General features: G+C 46.8%; 1 protein-coding gene across 3 annotated transcripts in view; it reads left to right on the forward strand.

The window, feature by feature from the left end:
• spns2 (SPNS lysolipid transporter 2, sphingosine-1-phosphate) overlaps positions 1–18,060 on the forward strand; it is a 122,849-nt gene that overhangs the window by 97,207 nt on the left and 7,582 nt on the right. The window contains exons 10-12 of one of the 3 annotated variants that reach the window (XM_083640025.1): positions 196–294; positions 4,374–4,537; positions 10,700–10,746. In XM_083640025.1, the coding sequence (XP_083496151.1) occupies positions 196–294; positions 4,374–4,537; positions 10,700–10,742 (306 nt within the window). In that variant the 3' untranslated portion in view covers positions 10,743–10,746. Of the gene's footprint in view, positions 1–195; positions 295–4,373; positions 4,538–5,857; positions 5,974–10,699; positions 10,747–18,060 lie in introns of those variants that run through there. The other 2 variants (XM_083640024.1, XM_083640026.1) reach the window with 2 other exon arrangements.

Here is an 18,060-nt window from a genome sequence, read left to right on the forward strand (position 1 = left end):
GAAACGAAGCAGCTGGCGACTGCACATGTATCGGAGGAAGCGTGTGCTAGTCTACGGCTCTCTCCAGATCAGCAGAGGGGGTGGAGCAACGACCGGGACAGCAGGGGTAATTGGCCAAGTAGCCTACAATCTGAAAAAGAAATGTATTTAAAATATATATATATTCCTCAACTCTTTCTCTCCCGATCTCTGCAGTTCGTCGTTATCCCCACGCGGAGAGCTACGGCCGTCGCCTTTCAGAGCTTCACCTCTCATCTCCTAGGTGACGCAGGAAGCCCGTACCTGATCGGCTTGGTAAGACTTTACAGGAAATAGCACTGCTTGCTTGGTCAAAGTGTAAAGGGGAATGGGAATAATGTCTAAGATTATAAATCCCAGCTGAATTGTATCAATAGGTAGCTGCGAACGTCCCATTCACTCGCTCTCTCTCACACACACACACACACACACACACACACACACACACACACACACACACACACACGCGCGCGCACACACACACACACACACACACACACACACACACACACACACACACACACGCACACACACACACACACATACAACGCATCGCTCTTTAAGTAGGCCAGTGCAAATAGAGGTACAGGAGCTTTTAGCACAGGTCTCAGGAGGGCTAGTGAACAGACATGTGATTTCACCTCTCTGACTCAGGCTGTCATGGCGTTTCCCGGTAAATCCCGCGGGTCCCAAGAGGGGCCATTTTTACTGTATGAACACACACAATTCTTCCCAAGGTCACAGTGTTCCCTCCAGTCTCTTGAAACTCTCCCCCTCATCGACAGACAATAGCTGTGGTCCTTTTGCATCAGAGGCCAGAATGCAGGGTCTGCCCACTATTCAATGGACAATAAAACAGGGTCCACCTCAGATTGTCAACTGGCATTCCTCTCATTCCAGAGTATCAACTTTTTTTTTTTTTAAAGTTAAACAGTAACTCCATAGAAGTAGCCCTTCGGCATGCCTTATCTGAGCTCAGAACAAGGCTGTAAAACTGGGCTGTGTGCACATAATATAAGTAATATTATTACACACAGATGTAAGCCACAGGAAAGAGCCCCATGTGTTCAGAGCTGCTTATCACCCCAACGTGGTGCAAAAACACTATGAGCATATCATAGTCTACACCTCACACCCCAATTCCAAACTATTCATATTCATGTTTGACTTAACATATAGCAATACTGAGACAGAATAGCTTGCCCTACTGTTGTGTTTACATTGTTTTTTTGTCGTCAGTCCCTGGTTATGTTAACAAAGGTAGTGGAAGTTCTTTGATCATTGAATCCCACTGAGATCAGAGTCCTTGAGGGGCTGACAGGCTGGTGAGGGGCTGACAGGCTGGTGACACATGTAACTATTGAGCTGCATAGAAAGACTTCTCTGTTTCTCACCCTGTCAGAACAGGACAAGGCTCTGAGTGACACACTGAATGTCCCTGTCTGGTTTCTCACCCTGTCACAAACGCCTGACCTGAGTGACACACTGAATGTCCCTGTCTGGTTTCTCACCCTGTCACAAACGCCTGACCACCGAGACCCAGAATGCAGCGTGCGTGCGTCACGGCTGGGTCCTCAGTTCCGCGACTGAGGTTTAACATCCGAGTGTGACCGCCTTGTGGTGACGCACGCCGTGCAGACTGGCACATATCCTGCAAACAGGCAAAGCAAAGAAGAGAGAAATCTTTTAAGAAAAATAGACCTCTCATTATTGCTTAGCAACCACAGGAGAAATCCTCCAGTCCAGGGGTGTAGTGATACTGAGGGGGTGAACTATGCAAGGTGGGTAGTTTACCTTGTTTCCCCTCATTGAGGTAAAATCTCAGCCTCATTTCAAAGAGGTGGGTAAACAGAGTTGACTTGCGTTTACCCTCCACTACTGCACCAAATGTTAGACCTGCACAAGATGTATTCAGCACTGTAAGGTGGCCTTTTACACACAGAAAAATAAAGGTGCTGAAAATGGTTCTTCAGAATGGCCTGCCTGTAGATATATGAACTAGTTGGTGGCCACCTGCCAGAAAACTACCACCTCCTCTGCTGTGTAAAAAAAATTGCTTTGGAACGTTTGAAAATTCTCATAGCTTGAGCCAAGACCCGCCTTCATCAGCACGTAGAGCGCGGTAACTTGTCACATAAGAAGCGTCCCCCTGAGACGCACGTAATGGACTCGCTCCACATACGAGCGGGACATGGCCTGAGGCGGAGTGGGCGGCAGGGGAACGCCGGGGACAATCTCTCCGCAATCTACCAAGAAATGCCTGCTAGCACAAGCACAATAATTAGACATGCACCGGTCCGCGGTGTATTTTTAGCCGAGCCATTTCATCATGAGTGGCAGGCAATGTATTGTGGCAGAGAGCGCATAGCTGACTGACCGGGCCCCGCGCTGCCCACACACACAGCTGTTGGACACGCACCAGATTTGGTCTCACGCATGAATTTATATATTTATACCCTTTCTGGAACCCTCCTCTCTCTCTCTCTGATCACTCTTCACTGCGTGCGCGTGCGCGCACACACACACACACACACACACACACACACACACACCCTCCAACATCCTCCCGTCAGCAGTTCTGCCTCTGCAACTCTCCCTGCGGAGTGTCTTTCTGCTGATGCTAACATATCATCAATGTGCTTCAGCCAGGGTGACCTATGTCCGCTCAGACCCTCACCTACACACAGAGAGGCAGGCGATCCCCCCTCACCCCCTCACCCACACAGAGAGGCAGGCGATCCCCCCTCACCCCCTCACCCACACACAGAGAGGCAGGCGATCCCCCCTCACCCACACACAGAGAGCCCACACACAGAGAGGCAGGCGATCCCCCCTCACCCCCTCACCCACACACAGAGAGGCAGGCGATCCCCCCTCACCCCCTCACCCACACACAGAGAGGCGAGCCCCCCTCACCCCCTCACCCACACACAGAGGCGAGCCCCCCTCACCCCCTCACCCACACACAGAGAGGCGAGTCGCCCTCACCCACACACAGAGAGGCAGGCGAGCCCCCCTCACCCCCTCACCCACACACAGAGAGGCAGGCGAGCCCCCCTCACACCCTCACCCACACACAGAGAGGCAGGCGATCCCCCCTCACTCCCTCACACACACACAGAGAGACAGGCAATCCCCCCTCACCCCCTCACACACACACACACAGAGAGACAGGCAATCCCCCCTCACCTCCTCACCCACACACAGAGAGGCAGGCGATCCCCCCTCACCTCCTCACCCACACACAGAGAGGCGAGCCCCCCTCACCCACACACAGAGAGGCAAGCCCCCCTCACCCCCTCACAGAGAGGCGAGCCCCCCTCACCCACACACAGAGAGGCGAGCCCCCCTCACCCACACACAGAGAGGCAGGCGAGCCCCCCTCACCCACACACAGAGAGGCAGGCGATCCCCCCTCACCCCCTCACCCACACACAGAGAGGCAGGCGATCCCCCCTCACCCCCTCACCCACACACAGAGAGGCGAGCCCCCCTCACCCACACACAGAGAGGCGAGCCCCCCTCCTTCCTGCTGAGTGTACCTCAACACAACTACATCCATCAACTAAAGGCTAGAATCAGCAACGCCCTCCCCCCCTTCCTGGATTGTCAGTAGGGTGAGGTATACGTGTGGGAGAGCAGCAATCGTCACTTTGCCTCAACTCCCCACCAGCGAGGGGGTTCGGGTAGTGCAGTGGTAGATTCCCTGCCTAGCAACACGAGGGTCGTAGGTTCAAGCTCCTGTGTTACCTCCGGCTTGGTCAGGCGTCTATACAGGCACAAGAGGCCCATCTGCAGGTGGCAAGCCGGATTAAGGGTACGTGTCCTGGTCACTGCGCTAGTGCCTCCTCTGGTCTGTTGTGGCGCCTGTTCAGGGAGGAGGGGAACTGGGGGGAATAGCGCGAAAAAATGTGATTAAAAAAAAATCTCCACCATTATTACTCAAGCCTTCCACAAAGTGATGACCTACGAGCTGTGAAATCCTGCCTCGTTTCAAACAAAAACAGGGCATCTTACATCACATCGCGGTTTTTCTGTTTCCACGATGAAATATCCGCAACTCGCACTGGTAAAGCACTCAAGTGTGAGCTCATAACCATGACAGCGTCATGCAGGAGACGGAATGATATTTTCATTAAGATCCCTGAATGATTTGTTTAACTAAAATCTCCCTCTGTTCCTTTTTGTGTGTCTGTTTGCATGCATGCATGCACGTGTGTGTGTGTGTGTGTGTGTGTGTGTGTGTGTGTGTGTGTGTGTGTGTGTGTGTGTGTGTGTGTGTGTGTGTGTGTGTGTGTGTGTGTGTGTGTGTGTGTGTGTGTGTGTGTGTGTGTGTGTGGTACACGTGGGTGCAGATCTCGGATGGGCTTCAGCAGAGCTACACAACATCAGTGCTGTGGCAGTTCCTCAGTCTGGGCTATGCCCTCATGCTCTGTCCCTTCGTCATCGTCCTGGGGGGCATGTTCTTCCTGGCCACTGCTCTGTTTTTCCTGGATGACCGGGAGAAGGCCGAGAAACAGTGAGTGACTCACACCTTGTTTGAATCTGTATGGCAGAATAATTCATGATTTTAATAACTTGTGCTTATGCGGAGCTGTCTTGGGAATTGAGAGTAACCCTTCTCTGCCTTTGTGGATAATGTCTTCTCTAGATGTATAGTTGCGCTTTTTCCATCCAAACACCACATCTGAGTGCATGTTTTATTCTGAGCGCTACAGAGAGACAAAGAGGTTCCAGGTAGAAAAGACCTCCTCAGGATAGTCTCTCAAGCCAGTCTATCTCTTCCACAATCTTCAAATGTTCCAGAGACAGTCTGTACCTGCGCCCATTACAATTTGGACAGAGGAAGTTGTCATCTTCCAAAGGAAAAAACAACAACACTTCAGACCAGAAGGAAGTTCAATGGTATTCGACCAATCACAAGTGGGGAAATGAGCGGATATTTTATCATATTTGACCAATCACAAGTGGGGAAATGAGCGGATGCCTACTATTCGACCAATCACAAGTGGGGAAATAAGCAGATATCCCGCCTTATTTTGACCAGATATCCTGCCTCATTTTTGACCAACTTTGAGACCCCCGAAGTCCAGACGGCTAGGCGGGAGCATGTGTAAATTGTGGGAGCCAATGCATCTTGAGAGACTCTCCTCGGGAGGATGTTGTCATCTTTGACCCTGATCTGAGATGTGTTTGAGGGACAAGCTGTTGTCATCTTTCACACTGATCTGAGATGTGTTTGAGGGACAAGCTGCTGTCATCTTTGACACTGATCTGAGATGTGTTTGAGGGACAAGCTGCTGTCATCTTTCACACTGATCTGAGATGTATTTGAGGGACAAGCTGCTGTCATCTTTGACACTGATCTGAGATGTGTTTGAGGGACAAGCTGCTGTCATCTTTGACACTGATCTGAGATGTGTTTGAGGGACAAGCTGCTGTCATCTTTGACACTGATCTGGGAGTTAGATGTGTTTGAGGGACAACTGCCCGTTATTCAGAGCGATGCCAATGATAGTGCCAACCGTGCAAGACTCAGAGACGCCCCTCAGCCAATAGAAAGTCGGCTAAAAGTGCTCCAGAGCTGACACAAGCTGTTCTAGCCATCAATTTGTTAAACTGTGCTTACTTAGTCTTTTATGAGCTACCGCCCCTCATATTCACGCATTCACATTTTCCCCTTTTAAACACCAAAACATGAACCCAGAGGCCACGCAGCTCGCCATGGCCTTAAAAGGCTAAAACAAACACACTCATCCTCTTTCAGATGGTGAGACATGAGTTTTTTTCTTCTCATTTTTATCACATTGACTGACTCCCCTGACGCCGGGGCACTCAGAAATGACTTCCTTCCTGTTGAAGATGAGGGACATTTTTAGGCAGGATGGCAGTCTGATGTCGGACGTTCCTCGGCAGTATCATTCTGTCTTCACCCTCGCTGGCCGTTCCCACGCTGCACCTCCACACAGAGGGAAGACGCTTCCAGCATGCTTGACCACAATGAACATGGTTTGAGTCAGAAACATAAGCCTCTACACGGCAGAACTTGCAGAAATGCAGTCAGGCAAGTTTTGCAGAAACCACCAACTTCACTTTTCATAGGTTTTCTTTCTTTCTTTCTTTTGATCAAGTGCCCACCCCGATTTCCCCCCATTTCCTCCCCAATTTTACGTGTCAAATTCTCTGTCCCGGTCGTTGCTCCACCCTCTCTGCTGATCTGGGGAGAGTTGTAGACTAGCAGATGCTTCCTACGATACATGTGCAGTCGCCAGCCGCTTACTTTCACCTGACAGCGAGGAGTAGCGTGTGGGAGGATCACGCTATTCCCCCCAGTTCCCCTCCCCCACAAACAGGTGCCCAGACAGACCTGAGGCACTAGTGCAGCAACCTGGACACATACCCCAGCGGCTTCCAACCCGCAGACACGGCTAACGTCTGACCAAGGTGGAGGTACCGCTGCCGGGGATTGAACCCGGGCCTCCACGGTGGTGGGCGAGTGCTTTTACACTATCTACACTACTCAGACGCCCCACACACACACACACACACACACACACACACACACACACACACACACACACACACACTTCACTTTTCATAGGGTTTACTGTTTAATATAATTCAAGGGGCGAGCTACCATACAAGCTGTTAACATATCTCTTGTATGATATTAATATGCAGCCTTGGAAGGGTCACAGCTAAGGCAGAGTACCATGGCCACCATTAGTAAGCCATGCTGTGGCTGCCGCTGCTGGGCCCAGTCCAGGGGAAAAAAAGGGAAGAAAGACGGAACAATGATGTATAAAAAAGTCACACTCTTGCCGTCATGCCAGTAATAGATACGACTGTGTGGTTTGATATGTGGTTGAAAGCATCCGGCCACATTATTGCCCAGTGTGGGCGGATGGAACATGTTCAGTCAAACTCTATCTGACCACAGCCCCTTGACTTCCACGCCACACAGGCCAAGGCTGCCACAGTGGGAGTTAAAAAGGATCAGGGTTCACTTCTCAGACATGAAATAAAAGACATATTTGTAGGCGGGGATGGAAAGTATGATCCTAAAACATAGTTCTGCGGTGGTTGGAATTTTCGCGAGTTTTCCCCATTTCTAAGCTATTTTTCAAAGCAAATATCCAACTTTTTATTGGACTACATTTATATATATATATAAAATTGAGTATGTGGCCGATATTTATGTTTGTTTTTCTATGTTTAAATTCCGTGTCCGGTCACACCTATGCCGTTTCAAGTGCGATCAGGCTGAAACTTTCAGGGGGTGTAAAGGGCACCAGTGCGGGTGAGCCAGAGGCGGATTTTTTAATTAAGCTAATTAGCTAATGATGTGATGTCATCAGTGATGTCATCAGTGATGATGTCAAAAGTGATGTCATAAGAGCACACACACACACACACACACACACACACACACACACACACACACAAGGAGGCATTGTGACAAGACTGATCAGTGATGTCATTAGTGATGATGGAGCCAGATCTTCGATGTGATGTCATCAGTGATGATGTCATCATTGATGAGTCATCAGTGATGAGTCAGCAAACTTTCTGTCTGTTTCAGCCTTTGTCCCATCGATGATGTCATAGACATTGTACAGTCTAAGGCCGTGTGTCCATCTAGCGTCTTTTTCTGACCGTTAAACGCTGGAAGTATGCTGGGAAGCGCTGATCTCAGCGCACAATATACAAGGAAGCAGTCTGAAACTAACGTTAGTTCAGTGCGGTAGTAGCTTGATAGCTGACAGCTAACATTAGCAAACAACACACATACAGTGATTTAGCGCAACACTCACCAGAAATATTAAGTGTCTAGCCAATCTTCTCCCATAATTGAGCCTTTCTGTCTCTGTTGCGATAGTTTCTCCATGATTAGTTGCCAGAAAAGGAGCACCCCGACACCAGCGTCTTTCTGAAAAGTTAAAATATTTTCAGCTGGAAGCGCTGGGAGTCGGGCGCACAAAAATGCCGGAGCGCTCTGAAAATAGATGCTGGGCGCAGTTCACTTTCTCTAGACGTCCGTGTGCGCCCGCATACGCTCTCCCCCCATTGGAAACAACTGAAAAAAGACGCTGGACCTGAGGAAAAGACACTAGGTTGACACAGGCCCTTATGACATAACTGATGACATCATCAGTGGTATCACTCAAGGCAACAGCCTGTGTTTCAAGGCTATGACATCACTAATGATGTCACAATGAAATTGATGTCATGGTGATCTATAGAACAGTGGTTCTCAAATGGGGGTCCGTAGCACTTTGCCAGGGGGTCCGCGAAAAGTTTTCACGTAAAAAAAAGAAAATCAAAAATTATTAAAAAAAAATGTTACATGTTACTTATTCCTTCTCAAACTACTTCCTACATGGTGCTAGCCTATCAAAATATCTTGGCTGTCATTGATTGTGTTGCATAGGGGTTTTTTCTCTGTTGACAAATTGTGATATTGTAAGTCGCTTTGGACAAAACAAAAGTGTCTGCTAAATGACGTAATATAAATGTAATGTAATAAAAAAAAATATATATATATATATTTTTTGCAAAATCTTCATAGTTCAACGAAAATAGTTTATGCTTTAAATCTAAAATGGTTCATGGATTACATTCTAATAACAAACCTATCAAATTAAAAGTCAAGCACGTTACCGTGGAAACAATTAAGCTTAGCCCAAAATCACAAATCAGAATGAGGGGGTCCCCAGTATATTTTCTATCTTGTAAGGGGTCCTTGGCTGAAAAACATTTGAGAACCTCTGCTATAGAAGAATCATCAACTCGAACTCCTGAGAAAAGAACTATGACTCCTGCTGAGAAAAAGCAAACTTCATGGGCCAGGGGAGCTACTGACCCCAAGGGCAGAACAGCAGTTGATAGTAGAGCATTGTATTGAACATACTTAGGTACATGTATTGTCAAAATAAGACAAACTTTTATCTTTGTTTGACAAACTGCTTTATTGGCGACCACTGCCACATTCACTCCGAACATCATATGCAACAACAACATTCCTTCTGGTAACGTCCCCTTCACAATAATGGTTCCCATGTTACATCTCAATACATAATAACGTATACTTTTACAAAGGCTATTATTTTGCCAACAGGATATAGTATGCAAACATTAGTGACTGTAACTTAACAGTGTTATCAAATACAGTAGTATGTCTTCAGTACATATAGAAATATCTACCAATATCTTTCGGACTATTCCACCTGGTCCTATTAAAGTATTTAACATTTCCTTAAAAAGGTCTTGTTTGCCATGATTATAGAAGGGTTAATAATCTTACACTAGCTTGCTGGATTGCATCCAGGCATAGATTGAGCAAACATACTGCTGCATTCATCATATAGCGGACTACAACATCCCTCTCTATGCTAAGGCCTCTGCAGAACTGTATAGATTGCGACTGGCAACATCCCAACCAAGACAAGTCAAGGGCTCTACTCAGACAGCAGCAGCTCTTATGTAAGAAGCTGCAAACAACACTTCGGGGACCAAGAAAGATGACAACATCAACAACTAAACTAGAGTTATTCCACGACTGGGATATTTATTTATAGCATCCATTCACGCTCTAAAGCCCCCGATTTATACACTTCCCCTGACTTTACAAAGCGCTTTACTAGCTTTCTTCTTCTTCTATGAGTGTAAGAGTGTGTCCTCAGATACTCAAGAGCTATTTATAAAAGGCGCGGAGCCGAATGAGTTAGTCACTGGAGCGCGCCTGTCTATTTCCAGCCCCGAAGAGTGTTTTATTATTTCTAGGTTGTTGGCTTTTTTTGGCTGAGGGGATACCATTAATAGATCAGGTTCAATGCATACTCCCCACCCAGGCACCCACACACACATTCACACACACATACAGCCAGTGTTGTAGTCAAGTGGACTCGGACTCGACTCCGTGTCCTGGACACATTTTGAGGACTCGTGACTCGACTTGGACTTGAGAACTGATGACTCTGACTTTGACTTGGACTCAAGCATTCATGCATTCGGACTCGGGAAGTTGGAGACAGGGACTCTGATGTGTTAATTGTTAAAGACTTTTTGTTTTTGTTTTTTTGTAATAGGCCCTAATCATTTGAAATAAGATATTGATAGCTATATTATTAGCATGGCATTATTCAATTTCGTGCAAGGGCAGGCACGTGTGCTCCACCTACATGTGGATTCACACTCATGTTCAGTAACTCTGGACTCGGACTTGGACTCAGGTAATGGGGACTCGAACTCGACTCGGATTCTTCTTTGGTGACTCGGACTTGGACTCGGACTCGAACACTGGGACTTGAGATATAGTGACTTGACTCCAACACTGCAGCCTGCACACCCACAGCCCACCCTGCGTACTAACATGTGTATGAGCACATCTGTCTCATCTGCCATGCCAATAGGCTACAGATACAGCATGGGTCAAGGCAGACTGAGCTCCACAGCCTGGAGGATGAGAGAAGCAGCTTGGTGTGAAGTGTGCGTAAGAGATGCAAGACCCAGGGAGATAGTCAGCTTGTGATGAAAGAATGTCTGTTATGGAGAAATATGTTGAGAGAGAGAGAGGCGAGGCCAGAGGGGAAGAGGGGAAGAGGATGGGTGCCTATGTGGGTTCACAAAATCGGTCTCATGTTTTTCATTCCTAATTAAAAAAAACTTTTTCTCTTGCCAGGTTGAGCCAGCTGACACGACCGCCCTCCTCAGTCAAGGTATGACCAGGTAATTTGCATTCAAATACACTAGTATGCTTTTTTCTACTAAAGAGGCCCTTTCTCTTCATAGCTTTTCACACAGCAAGTTTAAGAGGCTAATACAGAAGAGACGTTCAGTTTAAGAGGCTGATACAGAAGAGACGTTCCGTTTAAGAGGCTGATATAGAAGAGACGTTCAGTTTAAGAGGCTGATACAGTAGAGACGTTCAGTTTAAGAGGCTGATATAGAAGAGACGTTCAGTTTAAGAGGCTGATACAGTAGAGACGTTCAGTTTAAGAGGCTGATACAGATGAGACGTTCAGTTTAAGAGGCTGATGCAGTAGAGACGTTCAGTTTAAGAGGCTGATACAGTAGAGACGTTCAGTTTAAGAGGCTGATACAGTAGAGACGTTCAGTTTAAGAGGCTGATACAGATGAGACGTTCAGTTTAAGAGGCTGATGCAGTAGAGACGTTCAGTTTAAGAGGCTGATACAGTAGAGACGTTCAGTTTAAGAGGCTGATACAGTAGAGACGTTCAGTTTAAGAGGCTGATACAGAAGAGAGACGTTCAGTTTAAGAGGCTGATATAGAAGAGACGTTCAGTTTAAGAGGCTGATACAGAAGAGAGACGTTCAGTTTAAGAGGCTGATATAGAAGAGACGTTCAGTTTAAGAGGCTGATGCAGAAGAGAGACGTTCAGTTTAAGAGGCTGATACAGAAGAGAGACGTTCAGTTTAAGAGGCTGATACAGAAGAGAGACGTTCTGGGAACATCAATATTTATCGAGCTCTTTTCTCATTAGCTGGTGAGCATTTTTCGGGCCGCACTGTGGCTCAGTGGTTAGCACTGCTGCCTCACATCAAGAAGGCCCTGGGTTCGAACCCTGGTCCATACCAGGTCCTTTCTGTGTGGAGTTTGCATGTTCTCCCCGTGTTCGTGTGGGTTTCCTCCCACCATCAAAGTATGTTAGGCTTAATATTCCTGTCAGTGCCCCTGACCAAGCCAATGGCAATCGAACTGGAGTTGGTCCCTAGGCGCTGCACTGTGGCTGCCCACTGCTCCTAGTTCTAGGAAGGTTCCAAGTAGAGGATGGGTCAAATGCAGAGGTTGAATTTCCCCACAGGGACAATAACAGATAACTTAAAGAGACCCTTTGACCCGAGGCTTTCCAGACCTTTTAATCATGACAGCGTAAATGTTGGAAGTGATACTCTTGATGATAAAAACATGATTGATCTCTGATGTGTTTCCTGTCCCATTGTATTTCTGTGTCTGGGCATTCTTGGTGGGGTTATGTGGGTATGTTCCTGAGCTGCCTTCCCTCCTTCCTGCCTTTATCAGACTCTCACACACGCTGAAAAACCTCTCTCACTAATTATTAACTGAGAGAGAGAGAGAAGAAAAAAACAATTGGCGGTGCAACAGCCGACCCTGCACAGTAAGACAATAGGGAGCCACGGTAGTTGCCGGTTAAGAATAACAAGATTAAACTCTGACTCACTGATTGCAAGGACACAGAGTTTGTTGTGACTAACTTGTAAAGGTTATCATGTTTAGCCAACAGGTCAAGGTTTTGCACATTCCTGATCATTTCTTTGTACCCCTATCCGGGCTTGTTTGACTTCCTAGATATACTGTAAAATACCATGGTAATTTTATTTTTATTTTTAAATAAAACAGGTCATGAATGTATACCCTGCTGGTTTATTTGACCACCTCCCCATAATGCCCTGCCTATGTCCTTTAGTATGAGAGGGATGTAAAAGAGCAACAAAGTGTAATGAGTCAATGACAAACAACTCGCTTTATCTTATCAAATTATTTTGTAGTGGCTTTCCTTAAAAAAAAGGAGGGGGGGGGGCAAATGGGTTTGCTTTTTTTCCTGGGTTTATGTGCTGTGCAGGACTCGCAACCTTCCTACAACAAAGATCATGAGCTTGCTGACGAGTACTATGATTTTTTTATGGTTTATGATAAAATCGACTTGTGAAAACTGGAAAACAGATGTCCCTTCCGTTTCTCTCAAGGTGGATAGATTCCATTCAGGAAGAAGTGTGATGATTTGCCAAAATTGCAAGTACTTGCAGTATGTGAGGTCTATAGTTGATTTGGGGGGGGGGGGGATTCCTGGAGAGGCTGGGGAGAGGATGATCTCATATGATCAGTGGCAGGGTGACATGCAAAGCGAATGACAGGTGACATGAAAGGCTCCCACATGGCTGCCACGCGTTTCAGGTTTCAGCCCATTGTGTCATTTTGTGCTCCTGGCTTCAAGGCTTCACCAGTCACACACAGGAGCTCCCTCTCTTCTTCTGCTGTCATGGTGGCTAATTATAGGGAACAGTGGTTGGCAGCTACATGAGGTCAGAGTTGAATCTCCTTGTGAATTGTACACTTCTCGTCTGAAGTAGAACATGAGGGCGCACTCTGCTGATAGATTTTCAACAAATTGGTTTTGGAGGCTAATCCAATCAGAGGTAGGCACCATTTCCTCCCTTGGGTCTGACTTGCTCCTCACGGATCAATACAGTTCACAATTGCCTACTCTCCGATGACAGGAGTCCACCTCCCACTCTCCCCCAACACGGGCAGTACATGCTGCTGTATGGAGGGTATTTACATTGCAGCAAAAGTTGTTTTGCACAGACAATAGGGTGGGGGGGATTGATACAGCATAGTATCGCAATATTTTGCGTGGCAATATTGTATCGATACACGGACGCCAAGTGTATCAATCTTTTAAAATCCCAATAATATCGTATTGTAACTTATGTATCGTGATAATATTGTATCGTGGGGCCTCTGGTGATTCCCTCCCTTAACAGACGAGCAGGAAGTTAGAGGCAAAAGGTGAGAGGGAGAGAGAAGACGAAGGGACTGTTGGCTAAATGAGATGATGGAGAGAGGCAGTAATGGCCTAAGCTGTTATACATCGCAGGCTATTCATCTCTCCTGATGCGATCCCAGACGGAGATCAGATAATGTGCAGATCCAATTAACTTCCTCCACAGGAGTAAGCAGCCTCCGCTGACCGCTGAACAAAGATTCCCTCCGCTGTTAACTAGAGGAGATCCTCTAGAGGAGGACCAGCATGAGACCTCAGCTGCACACGTTGACTAGAGGAGATCCTCTAGAGGAGGACCAGCGTGAGATCTGACAGCGAGGCTCCATACTTATTTATTCACTAACCACGACCCCCCGACTACTTGGAGAGGAAATTGGCAACACGAGGCGAAGCCCTGATTCGGCCGCTGCGGTCCAAACTTTGAACGGTTACAAGTGTTTATACAGCTGCAAGCACACACTTTCCTTCTTTGCGCTCTTATCATTCAACAAAAGCTTTGAGTCCTCAGTTTGAGTGTGGATATGGTGCCGGATAGGGCACTAACCACAGACCACACACAGTACACACACACGCATGCACGCGCACGCACGCACGCACACACACACACACACACACACACACACACACACACACACACACAGTGTACAAACTGTACCACATACAAAACACCAAGAGAGGCCCTTGACTTCCAAGCCTCTTTCATAAACCGATGGATAAGTGAACAGGAAGAGTCCATTCAGCGCTTTGTTAAATGTGTCTATGGTCTTGTTTACCAGGCCATTCAGCGCTTTGTCCATCCGTCCCCGAACGTCCCTTCCAGACCTCTAGTAGCATCAGAGCATTCAGTCAAGCCATGTTCAGACCTATAGTAGCATCAGAGCATTCAGCCCAGCCATGTTCAGACCTATAGTAGCATCAGAGCATTCAGTCAAGCCATGTTCAGACCTATAGTAGCATCAGAGCATTCAGCCCAGCCATGTTCAGACCTATAGTAGCATCAGAGCATTCAGTCAAGCCATGTTCAGACCTATAGTAGCATCAGAGCATTCAGCCCAGCCATGTTCAGACCTATAGTAGCATCAGAGCATTCAGTCAAGCCATGTTCAGACCTATAGTAGCATCAGAGCATTCAGCCCAGCCATGTTCAGACCTATAGTAGCATCAGAGCCTTCAGTCCAGCCATGTTCAGACCTATAGTAGCATCAGAGCATTCAGCCCAGCCATGTTCAGATCTATAGTAGCATCAGAGCATTCAGTCAAGCCATGTTCAGACCTATAGTAGCATCAGAGCATTCAGCCCAGCCATGTTCAGACCTATAGTAGCATCAGAGCATTCAGCCCAGCCATGTTCAGACCTATAGTAGCATCAGAGCATTCAGCCCAGCCATGTTCAGACCTATAGTAGCATCAGAGCATTCAGTCAAGCCATGTTCAGACCTATAGTAGCATCAGAGCATTCAGCCCAGCCATGTTCAGACCTATAGTAGCATCAGAGCCTTCAGTCCAGCTGTGTTCAGACCTATAGTAGCATCAGAGCATTCAGCCCAGCCATGTTCAGACCTATAGTAGCATCAGAGCCTTCAGCCCAGCCATGTTCAGACCTATAGTAGCATCAGAGCCTTCAGTCCAGCCATGTTCAGACCTATAGTAGCATCAGAGCCTTCAGTCCAGCCATGTTCAGACCTATAGTAGCATCAGAGCCTTCAGTCCAGCCATGTTCAGACCTATAGTAGCATCAGAGCATTCAGTCAAGCCATGTTCAGACCTATAGTAGCATCAGAGCATTCAGTCAAGCCATGTTCAGACCTATAGTAGCATCAGAGCATTCAGCCCAGCCATGTTCAGAGCTATAGTAGCATCAGAGCATTCATCCCAGCCATGTTCAGTCATGATTGGCATCCTCTTGGCCAAAAAACCCACTACAAGTGGGTTTGATTAGAGTTTGTTTGCTTGCCAGACCAGTCAGACCTCCCCTCTGCTTGAGAAGCCAGCGAGCTCCACCACAGTAGGAGGCAGGCCAGTCTTGCAGAAATCAAAGCCTTCATAACTCAAATTATCATGGCGCTGGCATTTGAACAGTTTAATTTCAAGTTTGGCCCATAAACATAAACAATTCACAGAGGGAGACTAATGCGTGTAGGTTCGATCCGGAGAGGACTGAATGTCTCTCCATTGACACACAACACAAAGCACTGTTGTTTAGAAAGTCCTCTAATCCCCTGTTTAACCTAATTGCTCTTGTGGAGACTCTGGAGATGATGCGCCATGGCTACAGTTATGGAAATCGCACACTCTGTGGGCTCCCAAAATCGTGACTGACAGACAGACAGACAGACAGACAGACAGACAGACAGACAGACAGACACCGCCCACCCACATAGGTGTCATTGTGCAACTGTGCGCCATCGGCTCATAATACATCACAGTTGCTCCTGGGACATGTTTGTGTATCTGTGTGTGTGTGTGTGTGTGTGTGTGTGTGTGTACATGCCTGTTTGGACCTGTGTGTGCATATTTGCCTGTGTGTATGTGTAACGGCATTGTGTTGGTGGTAATTGCAGCAACCCATGTTAAGGGCTTGCCCAGGGGTGGATTCGAACTGCCGACCTTCGGCTTGCGGGACGGACACGCTAACCACTGCACCAAGAGAGCTAGCTCCCTTGGTGGAGCTGATTAACGTGCCTTTATACTGGGGGAGTGAGTTTAACCAACTTACTCGCTACCACTCGGGACTCACAAGGATTCACATTCATTCGTTTACATATGCATGTACACTACCAGTCAAAGGTTTGACTTTTTTTCTTTATTTCTATTTTTCCACATTTTAGAATAACAGTATAAACATCAAAACTATGAAGAAACACAAATAGAATCATGCAGTGACAAAAAAACGATCATATTTTAGATTATTTAAAGTAGCCGTGATGTAAATAATGACCATGTGTACAGTATGTGTGTACCGTATGTGTGTGTGTGTGTGTGTGTGTGTGTGTGTGTGTGTGTGTGTGTGTGTGTGTGTGTGTGTGTGTGTGTGTGCGTGTGTGTGTGTGTGTGCGTGTGTGTGTGAGTGCAAGATGCTAGCTTGGAACAGCGCACTGCCAAGCCCCCTGCACTAATCCCATTGTAGCAGCAGTGGTAGCTTGTGTCCGGGGCAGACTCAGAGGGATGCCTCTGTAATGACAGACCACAACAAGCAGCACCACTCACTGCCATCTCTCTCATCCAATCTGAGCACATCACAGCCACGGCCCCATGAGCACGTAATGGACCGATCTCCAACTGGAATATCAGAATCAGAATCAGAACAATATAGTGTTCCTTCTGGCACCACATCTCCCCCACAAGCCATGCTGGCTTTGTTTATGACTATTTCAGCAGCTGGAAGATATTTTTAACAAGCCTGAAGTCGATTTTCGGATTTTGATGCGAAAATAGCATTTGTTGCCAGTGCTAGTGCAAGTGAATGGGGCAGAAAATGGAGGGGGGGGGCACATAATAACCTCTCAACAGTTAAACTTGTAGAATTGCAGCATTTAGCACTGTTCACAGCACATCAAAACATTTAGCACTGTTCACAGCACATCAAAACATTTAGCACTGTTCACAGCACATCAAAACATTTAGCACTGTTCACAGCACATCAAAACATTTAGCACTGTTCACAGCACATCAAAACATTTAGCACTGTTCACAGCACATCAAAACATTTAGCACTGTTCACAGCACATCAAAACAGGAAAGACGACAGAAATCATGCTGGGATACCTGGTGATACTGACCAGGCTTGCGGTGCGACAAGAGGGTGGGACAAATTCAAAATTCAAATGGAAAGACAGCCAATCAAGTTGCAACACCAAGTGACGCGCGGCACAAGAGAGGAGCACACGCCAGGCACACCGTACCATAGGGAAACAGCGGTTTGGTGGTGACGCGTTTTGGTGGCGATGCGTTTCTAGCCATGCGTCTCTGTGTGATCGCCCCCTTATGATAGAAGATCGCACAGAATAAAAACAATTCCTTGCAATTTGGATTTTAGAGATACTGAAAGATTAATTGCAAGTTAAGACTATTTTTCTCCAACTCTAATTCCCCGATGCTGCCAGATGGTTTGTTTTCACGTAACCATATGGGAACGAGTCGACCGGGGAACCGTTTGGGGCAGGCACTTATACTGTCATGTTTATCCAATCATCTGCCAAATGTATTTGGCCGATGATTGGATAAACCATCTGTCTATCACGTCTATCACAAGCTCACTCACTCGCCGTCATCACACCTAAAGCTGCCTCTGGATGGTGCGAACCACTGGTGTTCAGATTCAAACCAATAGATTGGAATGTGGCAAGATGAACTCAGCATTTCTATGTGATCTGAACATTTTAAAAATCATTTTAAATCAGCAAACCCCTACCCCTTGATTAATCTTGTTATCTAAAAAAACACATTAATGGGACAGTCAATGATAGTATATAGTGTTAAATCATAGTGTAAAGTG

Source organism: Poromitra crassiceps, assembly GCF_964638095.1.
Source record: "Poromitra crassiceps genome assembly, chromosome: 1".
Classification (NCBI taxonomy): Eukaryota; Metazoa; Chordata; class Actinopteri; order Beryciformes; family Melamphaidae; genus Poromitra; species Poromitra crassiceps.